The sequence below is a fragment of the Panicum virgatum genome, chromosome 1K, assembly GCF_016808335.1.
Source record: "Panicum virgatum strain AP13 chromosome 1K, P.virgatum_v5, whole genome shotgun sequence".
In the NCBI taxonomy this organism is placed as follows: Eukaryota; Viridiplantae; Streptophyta; class Magnoliopsida; order Poales; family Poaceae; genus Panicum; species Panicum virgatum.
The window spans coordinates 56161419-56174344 of NC_053136.1; the positions used below are offsets into that span (position 1 = coordinate 56161419).

Below are 12926 nucleotides of genomic sequence, written 5' to 3' on the forward strand. Positions count from 1 at the left end.
TTTAGTTGGGTGACCGGCCGGCCGGCGGCCAAGACACGCATTGGAGTGCCAGGCAAGTTGGTTGCTCATCGATCACTAGCTAGCTAGCGCTCACTGAAAACGATGGAGGGCGGCGGTTGAGCTGCTGAGCTCGCTAGCTTAGCTAGGGATGATCGATGAACCCTCCTGATGCGTGCCTGCAGTGGCCTACTTTCAGCTCCAACCTAAACCATGCTTCCAGAAATGGCAACTCTGGCTGGCACTGTATAGCTAGCCTTAGTCGCACGCTTATCATCTGCTGCCTGCCGTGCACACATCTGCAACCAAATCTGCCAACCCACAGATCGAGTACCACTACTGTTCTTCATCGTCGCAAAAGCAAAAGGGAGAGTTCGGCATGCCTTTATTGCATCTGTTCTTGGGAGCTGATCGAGAGTACTGAGATTATTCCATCTCTTGGAGGAGGGACGTGCAATTAATTAATCATCCACAAGCAGGAAGCTAATTAAGAATTAATTAATTTGTCAGCATTTCATCAGTGGCGGCCACAGAAAAAACCACAGGGTGTCATGCGTCCACACAAACCCGGCCAGTCAGCAGCCACTAGATCGATGAGGAGTGTCACTAAGTGATCGATCACTGAAGAAGTAAGTGGCTCTCGGCTGTGTGCCACTAGGGACGGATCGGAGCTGCTGATAAGTGGGAGGTCAGCCAGTGGTAGAAGTAGCTAGCAGGTAGCGACTGCTTAATTTGTCTGCAAAATAAAGGCAAGGCAAACGGATCGATCCTATCGGAGTGAGGGACAGCAACGTACGGGTAGGGTAGCAGCGGCAGCCGGCAGCGGCGATCGAGAGCCAAGCAGACGCACTAGTGGTCGAGATGAGAGCTACTCCTACTGGATCCGTAGAGCAGGACACAACAAAGCAGGAGGCCGCCGGCCTGTGGAAGTGTGGATTGGATAGGATTGGATTATTATTGGATGGACCCAATCAAGCCAAGGTAGCCTTTTCCCTCGCTCGTCTCCAGGTGTGTGTGTGTGTGTGTGAGAGAGAGAGAGAGAGAGAGAGAGAGAGAGAGAGAGAGAGAGAGAGAGAGAGAGAGAGAGAGTGAGAGAGAGAGAGAGAGCGCCTGTGAACAGGAGGCGCCGGCACCGCACCCTATTCCATGGCATCGGCCTCGGTGCGGACGTCTGGAGAGCAGACCAGAGAAGAGCAGCAGAGCGTTTCCTGACGGCGACACTGCAACCATTCCTCTACACTCACTCATCGCTCACTCTCTGCAAGGCAAGCAAGCAGAGTGTGAATGTGTGATGAGCAGCAGCATGCATCTTGTGCGCTCAAAAGCAAATAAAGCAGAGGCTGCTTCAGCCTTCACCTCTGTGGTAGGGTGTGGTGGCTGGCCGTCTCCTGATCGACATGAGTGTCACTGGTCATAGCACTCCCGTGACCGCCACCACCACTCCCTCCCTCACTGTCACGGACTGATGATTCTTTTTTTTCCTTTTATATAAATATAGATATACTCCACATAATAAAAAGATAGAAACTTTTGCCAAAGGAACTAACTACTCCTATACTCCTGCTCATTGATTATGGTAGCTAGTCAAAGAAAGAGCTAGCAGAGCTATGATGAGGCATTGCTAAGTAAGACAGGCATCAGGGGCTCAGGCGCGACCACCCAATTGCATGCTATGATCACCATCAGCGGCCGTGGCTTGCTTCTCTCGAGAAGAAAGAGAAAGGGAAAGGGAAAGGTCTGGTGGTTTAGTCTGCCTTGCTTGTTCACTTGCCTCTACGTGCAGAGTACTAACTAGTAGGCTAGATAGAGCAGAGGATATTGCTGTTTTCTGAAACTTTTTCATTCATCATTCAGAGAGAGTTGCTGGCTGATGCTGCGCCACCGAATTCAGATATGTACCTTTTGCGATGCCACCGAGTTGCTTAGTTGAGTGGTGCTGCAACCTGTGGCCTCTGCCTGCCTACCTACCTCATCGATCGATCTCACTCGTCACTCGCCTTGCGTCTTTCCCTTGGTTTTGGTTTGGGTTCCGACTCTGTTTTCTCCCAGGTTAATTAACCAAATTCTTCTAGGCCCAGCTAGCTACAATTAAACAAGTAACATGGATTTATCATCATCGTCGTCGTCCATCGGTTTCTTTCTTAGATTTTTTTTTATTGATTGATTGATTGAGGGGAATTTTTTCTTAGATAAGAAGAGCCGCGAGAAGGAAGAGAGAGAGAGGAACATGGTTTGGGCCACTGATAGGCCGGCCCGCCCACTCACTTGATAGGCCGGCCCAACCTCTGATACAGAAGATCCCTCTCCTCCGCCCGCCGCCTGCGCCTCGTCGGCCTCCCTCCTCGTCCTCGGCTCTCAGTCACCTCCCCCAACCACGCGCCGCCGCCGCCGCCGCCGCCGCACCAGCCCTAAATATTTATCCCCTGCGATTCGGTGCCGAGCGGGCCGCGCCGCCGGCTTTCGCTGAGGAGAACAGGTAACGGAACGGCTGCCTTCCCATCTTTCCCTCAGGCCGACCACGCCTTGCGTGCTCCAGACCAGATTACGCCACGGCTTTAGGGTTTCGGCTTCGATTACGTTTCGCTGCTCTGGGGTCTCGACCATGGATTACGAGCTCCCATGATCTAGGGCTCCGTTGGGGGAGGAGGAAGTAGAATTCCAGGCACTTCTCATTGACAATATCACCCGACTCGAGAACCATTGCTTTTGTCGGTAATGAAGGGTGCATCCTTCTTATTTCTGCCAAGACAAAGCAGCTCATTGGAACCCTCAAGATGAACAGTAGTGTGCGATCATTGGCCTTTGCAAATGGTGGGAATCAGCTACTAAGCAGTGGTGGAGATGGGCATGTTTACCACTGGGATCTTGGAACAAGGAAATGTATCCACAAGGCGATGGATGACGGTTCCCTGGCTGGCATTTCGCTTTGCACCTCCCGGGACAGCTCTTTGTTTGCTACTGGCTCCACCAGCGGTATTGTGAACGTGTACAAGAGGGATGATTTTCTTGGCGGGAAGAGGAAGCCACTGAAGACAATCGAGAACCTTACCACTGATGTCGGCGAGATGAAATTCAATCATGATGCCCAGATCTTGGCGATTACCTCAAGAAAGGAGAGGAATGGGATGAGACTCGTGCACGTCCCATCCTTCAGCGTGTTCCAGAACTGGCCAGGGCCTCGGTTCAGCCTTCACTATCCTCGATGCTTGGATTTCAGTCCAGGCAGCGGGTTCTTGTCCGTCGGACACACTGGTGGGAAAGTCTTGCTGTACAAGCTGCACCACTACCAAAATGCCTGAGCCTTGAAACTGTACTTGGGAAATCCAGTTTTGACAAGTTTTTGAGAACTCCTGTGCTGTTTGTACGCTGGTTCTTGCTAGTCAGTTACTATCAAGTTGTACTGCCACTCACTGATTTTGGTGCTTATCACAAGCTGGCGATCTGTAATTGTATTTTGGTTATTATGCTCCCGTTGGTGAAGATTGTTGGTTGCGGGGTTTCAAAAGCCATGGTTGGTGAAACTGGCTAATCTTACGAGAGAACTGAGCAATGGATTGTTATAACAGGGGCTCTTTTTATTAGCGTAGCACTAGAGAATAATATGCACTATCCTCACGTGACCAGCTACTATCATGCCTAGTGTAGACCAAAATTGGTAACATTTGAAGTCTCAAACCAGCCAAAACTTTAACACAGGTATAAGTTTGAGCCCCTTTTTATAGCTTACAAATATTTTCCTATGCCCTCTGAGTTATAATTACTCGCACATGAACTTAACTACTGTTATGACGTGTTCTTAGGGGCCATATGGCACTGGACAAGTTAATGTTTTATGATGAATTCTTAATTGATATTTCTTTCCTGATTTTGAACTTGGTATAGGAGGTATATTTGATATACTAGAGTTGTACAGCATATTCTTCATTAGCTGATACGTTCTGGTAGCTCTGAAAAATTAGATATGTAGTGCATTATGGATATCATGAACATGTGATTAATAATGCAAGTCTGAAACATGCTCTCTTTTTTTTTTTAAAAAAAAATTAGGTTACCATGAACTATTCATATTTCTTAAGTTTATATCATATTTGCCTGTACTGCCACAGTATCTGTGAAGCGTATTGTACTCTTGTCCTTGTGAAGGAGAAACAGTGTCTATATTTAACATGGGATGTGAACTACATAGCAGTATTAAATAAAACATCCGGAACGTGTATCATATTCCCTTTGATGACGAGCCACATCATAGTGTGGGTGATGCAATTACGTCTGTTGGATTGCTCCATCTTTGCACTTGTTTAATAAAATAAATTGCTGCATGTTAATTTTGGTTACTAGGCTTCCCCAGATATCTCCAGGTAAGTGCTAAAATACCTATAATTTGTGGTGGTTGCCTGCTTGGGCTCAGCTGTAAGTAACATTGTCGATCTTGCAGTGTGCTGGAGAAAGGATGTGAATTGCTTCTGTTACGAAGAAATTAGTATTAGTGATCAATTTATATAATAGTTAATTAGTTTAGTAATTAAGCGGTTACCTTTCTCGAAAGGGCCAACTCACGAAGGGGCCATTCACGAAGGGGCATGTCCCTTCGAGAATAGGCACATTTTCCCTTTTGTACATATATAAGAAGTGGTCTAAACCATCAATAAAGACAATCAATCATTCCAATCACTTTTACTTCTAACACGTTATCAGTCACGTACTGCTCTCCGCTGAGATTGAGAAACGAAAAGAAGAAGCAAGCAATGACGCCGGCGACGAGCGGTTACCAACATGCGCTGCGTCCAAGACGACCAGATTTCCTTCGATGTCTTCGTCACCAACGGCGGCCACTTGCCGGCGGCAACAACATGAACGTCCACTCCGACATCGATATGCCTGTGTCACCAACTCACCATGACAGGAAGAACGGCCGGCTGCTCTGTGTCACCAACTCACCATGACAGGAAGAACGGCCGGCTGCTCGCCGGCGACATGCTCTGACCAACAAGCCACGAAGATAACTGGACTCCATCACAATCTGACTATTTACATTTTGTTTACTCTTCTTGCATCGTTAATTAAGTACATGCAGGAAAATCATGAGACGACGGAGAATGAATAACAGACGCGTCGTCTTCGTTGGAATTGACAATCACGTCGTCCGGCCTCAATCAGATTAATGTGGAAAAGAGGAACGCACCGTCGATCTTGAACGAAGACGGCGCATCCGTGCCAATACAGCCGACAGGGAGGACATGCGAGTCCCTCCATCAGACAACCTCGGCGATTCCCGGCGATTCCCGCAGGGCACCCTCACCATCGGTGGCCGGCACCACCAGAGAACCGGCGACGCTCGGCACGCCGTAGAGACGCAGACAGGGGCACACACGACGCCGGCGGCGGCACCAAAAGGCGGCGGCATTCGTGCGCGGCGCACGAGGGCGCTGGGCGCGGCCCGCGGCGGCGCTCACTTGCGCAAGCGGAAGGGCGAAGCGGCGCACTCGGCAACAGGCGGCGGCGGCAGCATCAAGGGGCAGCGGTGGCGCCCCCCAGAGGAGGCGGTGACGGTTCCAGGGAGCAGGTTCCCTACCGCACCCCCTCCCTACCCCTTAATCGGGCTGAGCCAGGCCGCGGCCTCTGGCAGGCCGACCACTCGCAGGCCTAGCCAGGGTACCGAGCCTCCTGTCTTGCACAGTATTTTTTTCCTCCTATGATTTACATGGTAATTCAAATAAGTAGATTACTACTATATTGTTTCCTTATGGTTAGCCCTAGACTAGATACAACATTGCAATATATTGCATTTATAATTGAAAATATAAATGCTTGTTTTAGACCTTGTGTTTAAATGACTTATGATGCAAATTATTTATCTAGAGTAAATAGATAGTTTTTGAGACCTATGAGTCTTTAAAAATTGCATCATAATATATTATATTGCAGAAATTTTAACTGTTTAATATTTACATATATTTTTCTGTGTCTATGATTTTCTGTTTTCGTCATGGACTCTGACAGAATTTGTATGGTAGAATCGTTACTTCTGTACATTATTTGCTTTTGAGACCAAAAAATTGTATATGTAAACATAAATAGTTTATCAATTTTGTTGGTTGCCAATTATTTTAATTGCAACAAAATCGGATCCTCTTAATTAAGCGATGCTTAATTAATGATGGTTGTATTTAGGCACATATTAGCCTAGTCTAGAAAGGAAAAATGGCAGCCACACCATTTTTGCTAGTAAGGCTAACATAAAAAGTGGATTTTTGTTTTAATCCCTACGAAATTTGCGCAAATTATGCCACTATCCATCTATGGCACTATGTGCTTAGTAAATTTTCTGTTTTAATACCTGAATTAAACAGTATCAATATGGTAGAGTACTTTGTTAACATTGTTAATTTGGTAATTTTTCTATAAGTAACATTTTAATATAGATTGTTCCTCTTAATTAAAAATTTCTTAATTATTGAGGGGTTATGCAAAATTGTTATATCTATATTTTGGATATATTTGGGATCCTAACACAAGTAATGGAGTCCTAGGCATTGGTTGCGTTTAATTCATATTGAATTATTCAGCCCAGAGACCGTGCCTATGGCAGGGATTATTCGCCCATTGCTGAGAGGCCTACATCATGTTTATTTTAAACTTGATGATTACCTACATTGTGTTCTCCCAAATAAGTGTTTTGGAAATATACAAATGATACACTTTTATGGTGATTACCATCATTCATTATTAAAGGTTACACACAGGTAGTAGAGTCTTAGGCATTGGCTGCGGTATATTCATGTGAATATATTAGCCTAGAGACCGTGCCTATAGCAGCAATTTATTTGCCTACTACTGAGAGATCTACTCTATGTTTCGGACATAGAGATTATCTACTATGTGTGTGCCATATTAATAATGATTGTCTATGAGGTATGCACATTTTGTGATAACCTCTAATTGTTGTGAGGTTTTAAGTTTTGTTGACTACCTCCAACTATCCAAAACAACGAGAAGATATGGATACCCCTAAATTTTGCATTGGAGATTACAACATCACCATAGTGATTTTTAATTTACCTTCGGTGTAAATTAATTAAATCAATGGTTGTCACATGTTGCGGATATTGACTTTAGAGGAGTTTGATGAACTCGCTCTAGATGGTATCACTATCCCACATGGACAGTGGACAATAGCATTGGTTTTATCCCATTGACTAAGAAAAAATTTCATGAACCTCAATCTGGAGTTGTTCGTTATACATCAAATATGTTGTAATACTTATTGTCAACGCATAAGTATTGTACGTATCATATTATGAATTTGATACTTGACAATATTTATGGATTTCTATATATTAGATGAGAATTTCATTGAATTCTTGTCATATATAGATATAGATCATACGGGAATCATTCCAATGTGGGAATGATATGTGCCTAGTGGATTTTTTTACCACAAACTCTATAATTGGGGAAGAAAAATGTTCCTAGTTCTTATGACAAGAAGAGGGAATATTTTTGGCCATCGTTGATGCAATGCAATGATAGTTTGGTTTGTTCTACCACTATCATTCTTCCTATGGATATGAGTTAACAATTGAGCATATTTAATTATATCCTAATTCGACTCATATCTTACCAAATTATACAGATATCCAAATGTGTTTTCATATGGAAACACAAGAAGACAACATTGGATATTGCATATAAGAAATGAGATAGGACTCATCTTTGTTGTATTATGCATACAACCATTCCCGTACAACATGTTGCGTATAAGAATTTTTCACATTTTTTATCCATTCAAGATTTGGAATGATCAACTGGCCATCCATAGGGATGCGTGAAAAATTATTGGCAATTCTTTTGGTCCTGATTTCCCCAAAGTGTGGATACTGTAAGTACCACAGGGATATGGATTATAAGATCCTCTTATCTTAAAATCAGGTTGACTCTATTAGATTCTTGATCATATTCAAAAGAATATGTATGGGTCCGATACAAAGATTGTATGGAAAGTTCAGGCATTTCATGGTTGTATAGATACATCTATGAGATGATCTAGAGTGTGTAAAGTTTACACACTCAGCCATGCATTTGGTAGATAATGCCTTTTGTTATGAGCATTATCCTGAATATTACTAAACCTTTGTACCTTCAATGACCATTGCATGGTATAACATAAGTTTAGTTACATATCCAAAAAGATAAATTGGAATCTAGATGTATGACATTAAGTCATAGCAGGACCATTATTAGTAAAATGCTATTACCAACTTCGTGCTGCAGTCAGGTAGATTTACACACTCCTGACTTATAATTATCTGCATATCCCCTATATGCATTTAGTACGTGGAGATCCATGAAGATTTCCTATTTGCGTAAGATTGGTTACGTTGTATACGTACCACTCTCACCACCGCAGCATACATTGATGGGTTCACACAGGAAATTGGGGATCAATCTGAGATTTCAAATCTCCGTCGATTGTTCAGTACAGATCTCTTAGAGAGGATCTATTTACAACATGTATGCTGGGTTTTAGTATAAATGAGCTTTTTCAGGCATTAGGGGGAGATTTGAAGTACCATATATAATGCCCGGAAAATATTTGAATGCATAAAGCATTTCAAGCTCAGGATCACGTACTAAATTAACTGAACTTTGAGTTCAAAGATTTGCATAGTATTGCAAATAAACTGCCACATGCATTTACTAATCATTAATCTAATGCAAGTATGTGCCAAAAAGAGTAGTGGTACTAAGTAAAACCACTCAACTCCCAATTGTAAATAAAGGGGGGAGCAGTATGGCCATAAAGCAAGATTATTCATGCTAGCAATAGAAGAATTTTCTTCTAAATTAGTAAATACAACTCAACCTTTGGTTGAAAGATACCTAGAGGACATTTTATGTCTTGTGGACATTTATAATCCACAACTCTGCTCAGAGGTGCACCAAAATACTGATGCTGGGATATCGGAAAGCCCTGACTCTCGTTTAAGGAAGTCACGATGAGTCATTCAGGGTCCATTTTGAGTTTTGATAACCAGAGAATTATATCATATAAAGGCTACATGAGTCGACTCATACTTCTCTGAATAAATTATATACATTACTCAAAGTTATCCAGTTAATAAGACCATGGCAGAGTGCTTTGTCACTCTTACTGGAACTTGACGAGTAAAGTTATACATACAGAGATAGTCTTGCTCACCAAAAGAGAGGTGTTTGGTAGTAAAGCCAACACCTAGACGTACCTTTACTGTGGGTACAAAAGTGTTTTCATCATAGAATGGATTGAGAACAATGAGGTGGTGAGATTAAAGCAAGACTAGTAGCACAAGGGGTTTACGCAAAGCCCAGAGCATTGATTTTCAAATGCAAGTTATTCTCCATAGTAAATTATAAAATTTCCGATACTAACTTTTGACTGGAAGTACAAAAGCATCTATCTTTGCAGTTGATAGATGTAGTGATTACATACGATCGCTTGATTTGGTATATTGTGAAACTTCCGGGAAGGAGTTCACATATCCAATACTTATATATAAAATCGCAACATATACCGTATATTACTTAAGTCGATATATGGCTCAAAACAGTTAAGTCGATTTTGGTACAATCGACTTTGTATGTATTCCTTATATTGAAGGGATACATGATTGATTACACGTGGTGTTCATTTCAGAATCCTTAATTGGAATTTCTAGTATTATATGATTGTCAATAAACTTGACATAATTGGTAATGAACACTTGTGAAGAACACGTTGTAATCTATAGACGGAGTCTAGAGATGGGAGATATGGTCTAAACCAAAATTTTATTTTGTGTTTACAATCCAAGTATCTTCTCCCAGGTTTTTTAGTAAAGCTATCTATATCCATATCATATTGAATCATTTAATATGAAAGGGAATCCTATGGTGGTTCTACCTCATGATAGAAAACATATGAGGGGAGATTGTTTTATGCCATAGTGATTGAATTAAGATAATAGGACATGTGGTCCATTATCCCTGTGCTATTTATGCGCTAATATATATATTGCAAAAGTTCCCGGCCGGATATTGTCTTTGCAATAATTTGCTATCTAATAGTTGCGCTATTCTACCTAAGGCTGGTAGATTCAAGTTAAGAATATCTTTGATATCTTAAAATAGCACATACGGATTTGGCCGATTACATGGATATCATGATTCTGTTTATCTATAAGATCCCCAAAATTTCAGATCATTGAAATAAGCTTTACATGAACATGGAAAGACTAATATATAATAGTCTTTAAGTACGTAGACATTTAATGGTCAATTCCATTAATCATTCTGATATTGTATTGTATAAGGCTACACATGAATGTGTATAGCTTGACAGAATGATATGTCACATATTGAAGTTATGTGGTATTGATTCTATTGAATCAAAGGTCATTATCTATAAAGGTAATGCAGCTTGTGTTGTTTAGATGGAGACAAGTTATACTAAATGCAATATTTTGCATTAAGATGGTTCTATTTCATAGGTCATATGGGCATATGAACATTTGCAAACTAAGTACTTGTGATAATCTCGAAGATATATTCACAAGGTCTACTATACTCCACATTTCATATGTGTAGAATATATTGGTATGAAAGGTTTGCAAGTTTCAGGGGGAGAGTCTCTCGTCTCTCTGATTAATAACTTGTTGAAAACATCATATTGCACTCTTTTCTTTGTATGAGTTTTCCCTTTGGGTTTCTCATATAAAGTTTTTAATGAAGCAATATCGACACAAGACTATGTCATATCATCCATTTTTCTCAAAGAGATTTTTGGTGGATGATATTGAGACATATGATACATTGTACTCTTTTCTTTATGTGAGTTTTTCCTTTTTGAGGTTTCTCATATAAAGTTTTTGATGAGGCAATGTCAACATAAAATTATATGCTATGTCATCTAGTTTTCCCCACAGGGGTTTTTAGAAGATGATATTTGAAGCATATTAACCATAGGGTCAAGGTGTTATTAGACTAAGATTTTGGGTTATCTCAAGGGTCTACTGACATTGGTTATTGTATATTATGGTGTTTCTCCTTATTTTCCCACTGGGTTTGAAGGAGTTTTGCCTAGTATACCCGAATTACTTTAGTTTTTCCCACAGGGTTTTCCAAAGATTCTCCTCACATTTTTCCTGAAAGGGTTTTTGGGGGAGTTATATATATCACATCTCTTGATTTTTTTCCCATTGGGTTTTCAAGGAGTTATTTGATTGATTACAAGACCACAAGAAGATCAAATTGATTACAAAGAAGAAGAAAATTGATCGAGGGGGAGTGTTATGAAGAAATTAGTATTAGTGATCAATTTATATAATAGTTAATTAGTTTAGTCATTAGGCGGTTAACTTTCTCGAAGGGCCATTCACGAAGGGGCATGCCCCTTCGAGAATAGGCACCCTTTCCCTCTTGTACATATATAAGAAGTGGTCTAAACCATCAATAAAGACAATCAATCATTCCAATCACTTTTACTTCTAACAGCTTCCATCGTGCAATTCATTTTTTGAACAAACTGTAGTAGGTGAACAAGATGTGGCACGAGATAGTATCGTCATCATGCACTCTACTAGAATGAATACTTTTTGTACAAGTTCTCCTAACCACTTTTCTTTTTGCAGAAAGTGGGCAGTCAAGATTATTCTAACTTTTTTCCATTTTTTTTAAAAATGCTCTCTAACTGTATTGGGTGTGGCACGTTTTCCCTGACAATATAATATATACATTTAAAAGTGGCAGATCGAGTGTAAGAAGTACAAGTGATCGGGAAAGGCACTTTTGTATTTAATTAATTTGTGACGACAAATCAAAAGGCACTATACTAATACTAACTAGCTAGGTAAACAGAATTAAGCACGTTGACGTTGTGGCGGGAGGAAATTAATGAAATGTGCAACTCGTGTGACACCCATCCGTCCCGTCGGTGATTCGCGGTGGGTAGTGCCCTCCTAATTATTTACACATAATGTTGTTCTAATTTATTTTATTTTATCAATTTTTTAGATCGACTCAATATATAATATAATGATCCGAAATATATAAAATCTGCATCTCTAATCAATTATTATTTGGTGTGCAACTCATATAGGCCCTGTTTAGTTGTCTTGAAAATTCCAAAATTTTACAAGATTCTCCGTCACATCGAATGTTTCAACACATGCATAGAGTATTAAATGTAGTTAAGCAAAATAACTAATTACACAGTTTGTCTATAATTTGCGAGACGAATTTTTTGAATCTAATTAACCCATAACAAAGTAATAATTACTAATTACAAATGAAAGTGTTATAGTACTTTAGCTCAAAAATTTAAGCATCTAAATTTAAGCATCTAAACAAGGGCGGCAGCAATTCAGGCTCCGTCCATCCCAGCCCAGTAGGGGGGGGGGGACAAAAAAGTGCTTGGTGGTGGGACCGGACTTCTCCGGCCAGGCACAGGCACAGACCGGCGACTCATCTGGAGGCGGCCACGTGCCTCGCGCCGTTATACTCGTGTCCGTCCTGTAGCGGCGGCGGCCTGGGAGAGGTCGGTACGGCCCTTCTTCGATTTGATTGATTGATGCCACAGCGCCATCGTCGTATCGTATCCACATCGAGTGGCGCCGTCGATGCGCCAGCCCATGTTCTCCGTCCTTACTCGTCACCCAGCCAGTAAATTAAACACAACACAAAATGCTATGTCTGTTTGGATTCAGATAGCTAATTTTAGCTAGTGTGAATTCAAATAAATAGGGCCGGCTGGTTATAAATATAATATATATATAGGATGAGTTTTTTTTTTTACACACGCGTGTAGCTATTTTCATTATCAGTATACCATCGTGTGTAGGTTCTCATATTCATTTATCACTTTGAGTATATTCATATACTTATTCTAGCATACTTTAAAGGTATATACATGAAAA

The 12926-nt window shown here is 41.2% G+C and overlaps 1 protein-coding gene and 1 long non-coding RNA gene across 2 annotated transcripts; one reads left to right on the forward strand and one right to left on the reverse strand.

The window, feature by feature from the left end:
- Window positions 1-858: 858 nt before the first annotated feature.
- On the forward strand, window positions 859-4216 carry LOC120656591 (U3 small nucleolar RNA-associated protein 18 homolog). Its single transcript, XM_039934742.1, has 2 exons — window positions 859-978; window positions 2652-4216. The coding sequence occupies exons 1-2, from the start codon at window positions 859-861 to the stop codon at window positions 3294-3296; spliced, it is 765 nt and encodes a 254-aa protein (XP_039790676.1). The 3' UTR covers window positions 3297-4216.
- A 411-nt stretch (window positions 4217-4627) lies between these two features.
- Window positions 4628-5633, reverse strand: LOC120650482. The gene is made up of 2 exons (XR_005665613.1): window positions 5180-5633; window positions 4628-4976 (listed from the first exon to the last, which is right to left on the reverse strand). It is a non-coding gene; the product is annotated as an uncharacterized LOC120650482 (long non-coding RNA).
- Window positions 5634-12926: the final 7293 nt, after the last annotated feature.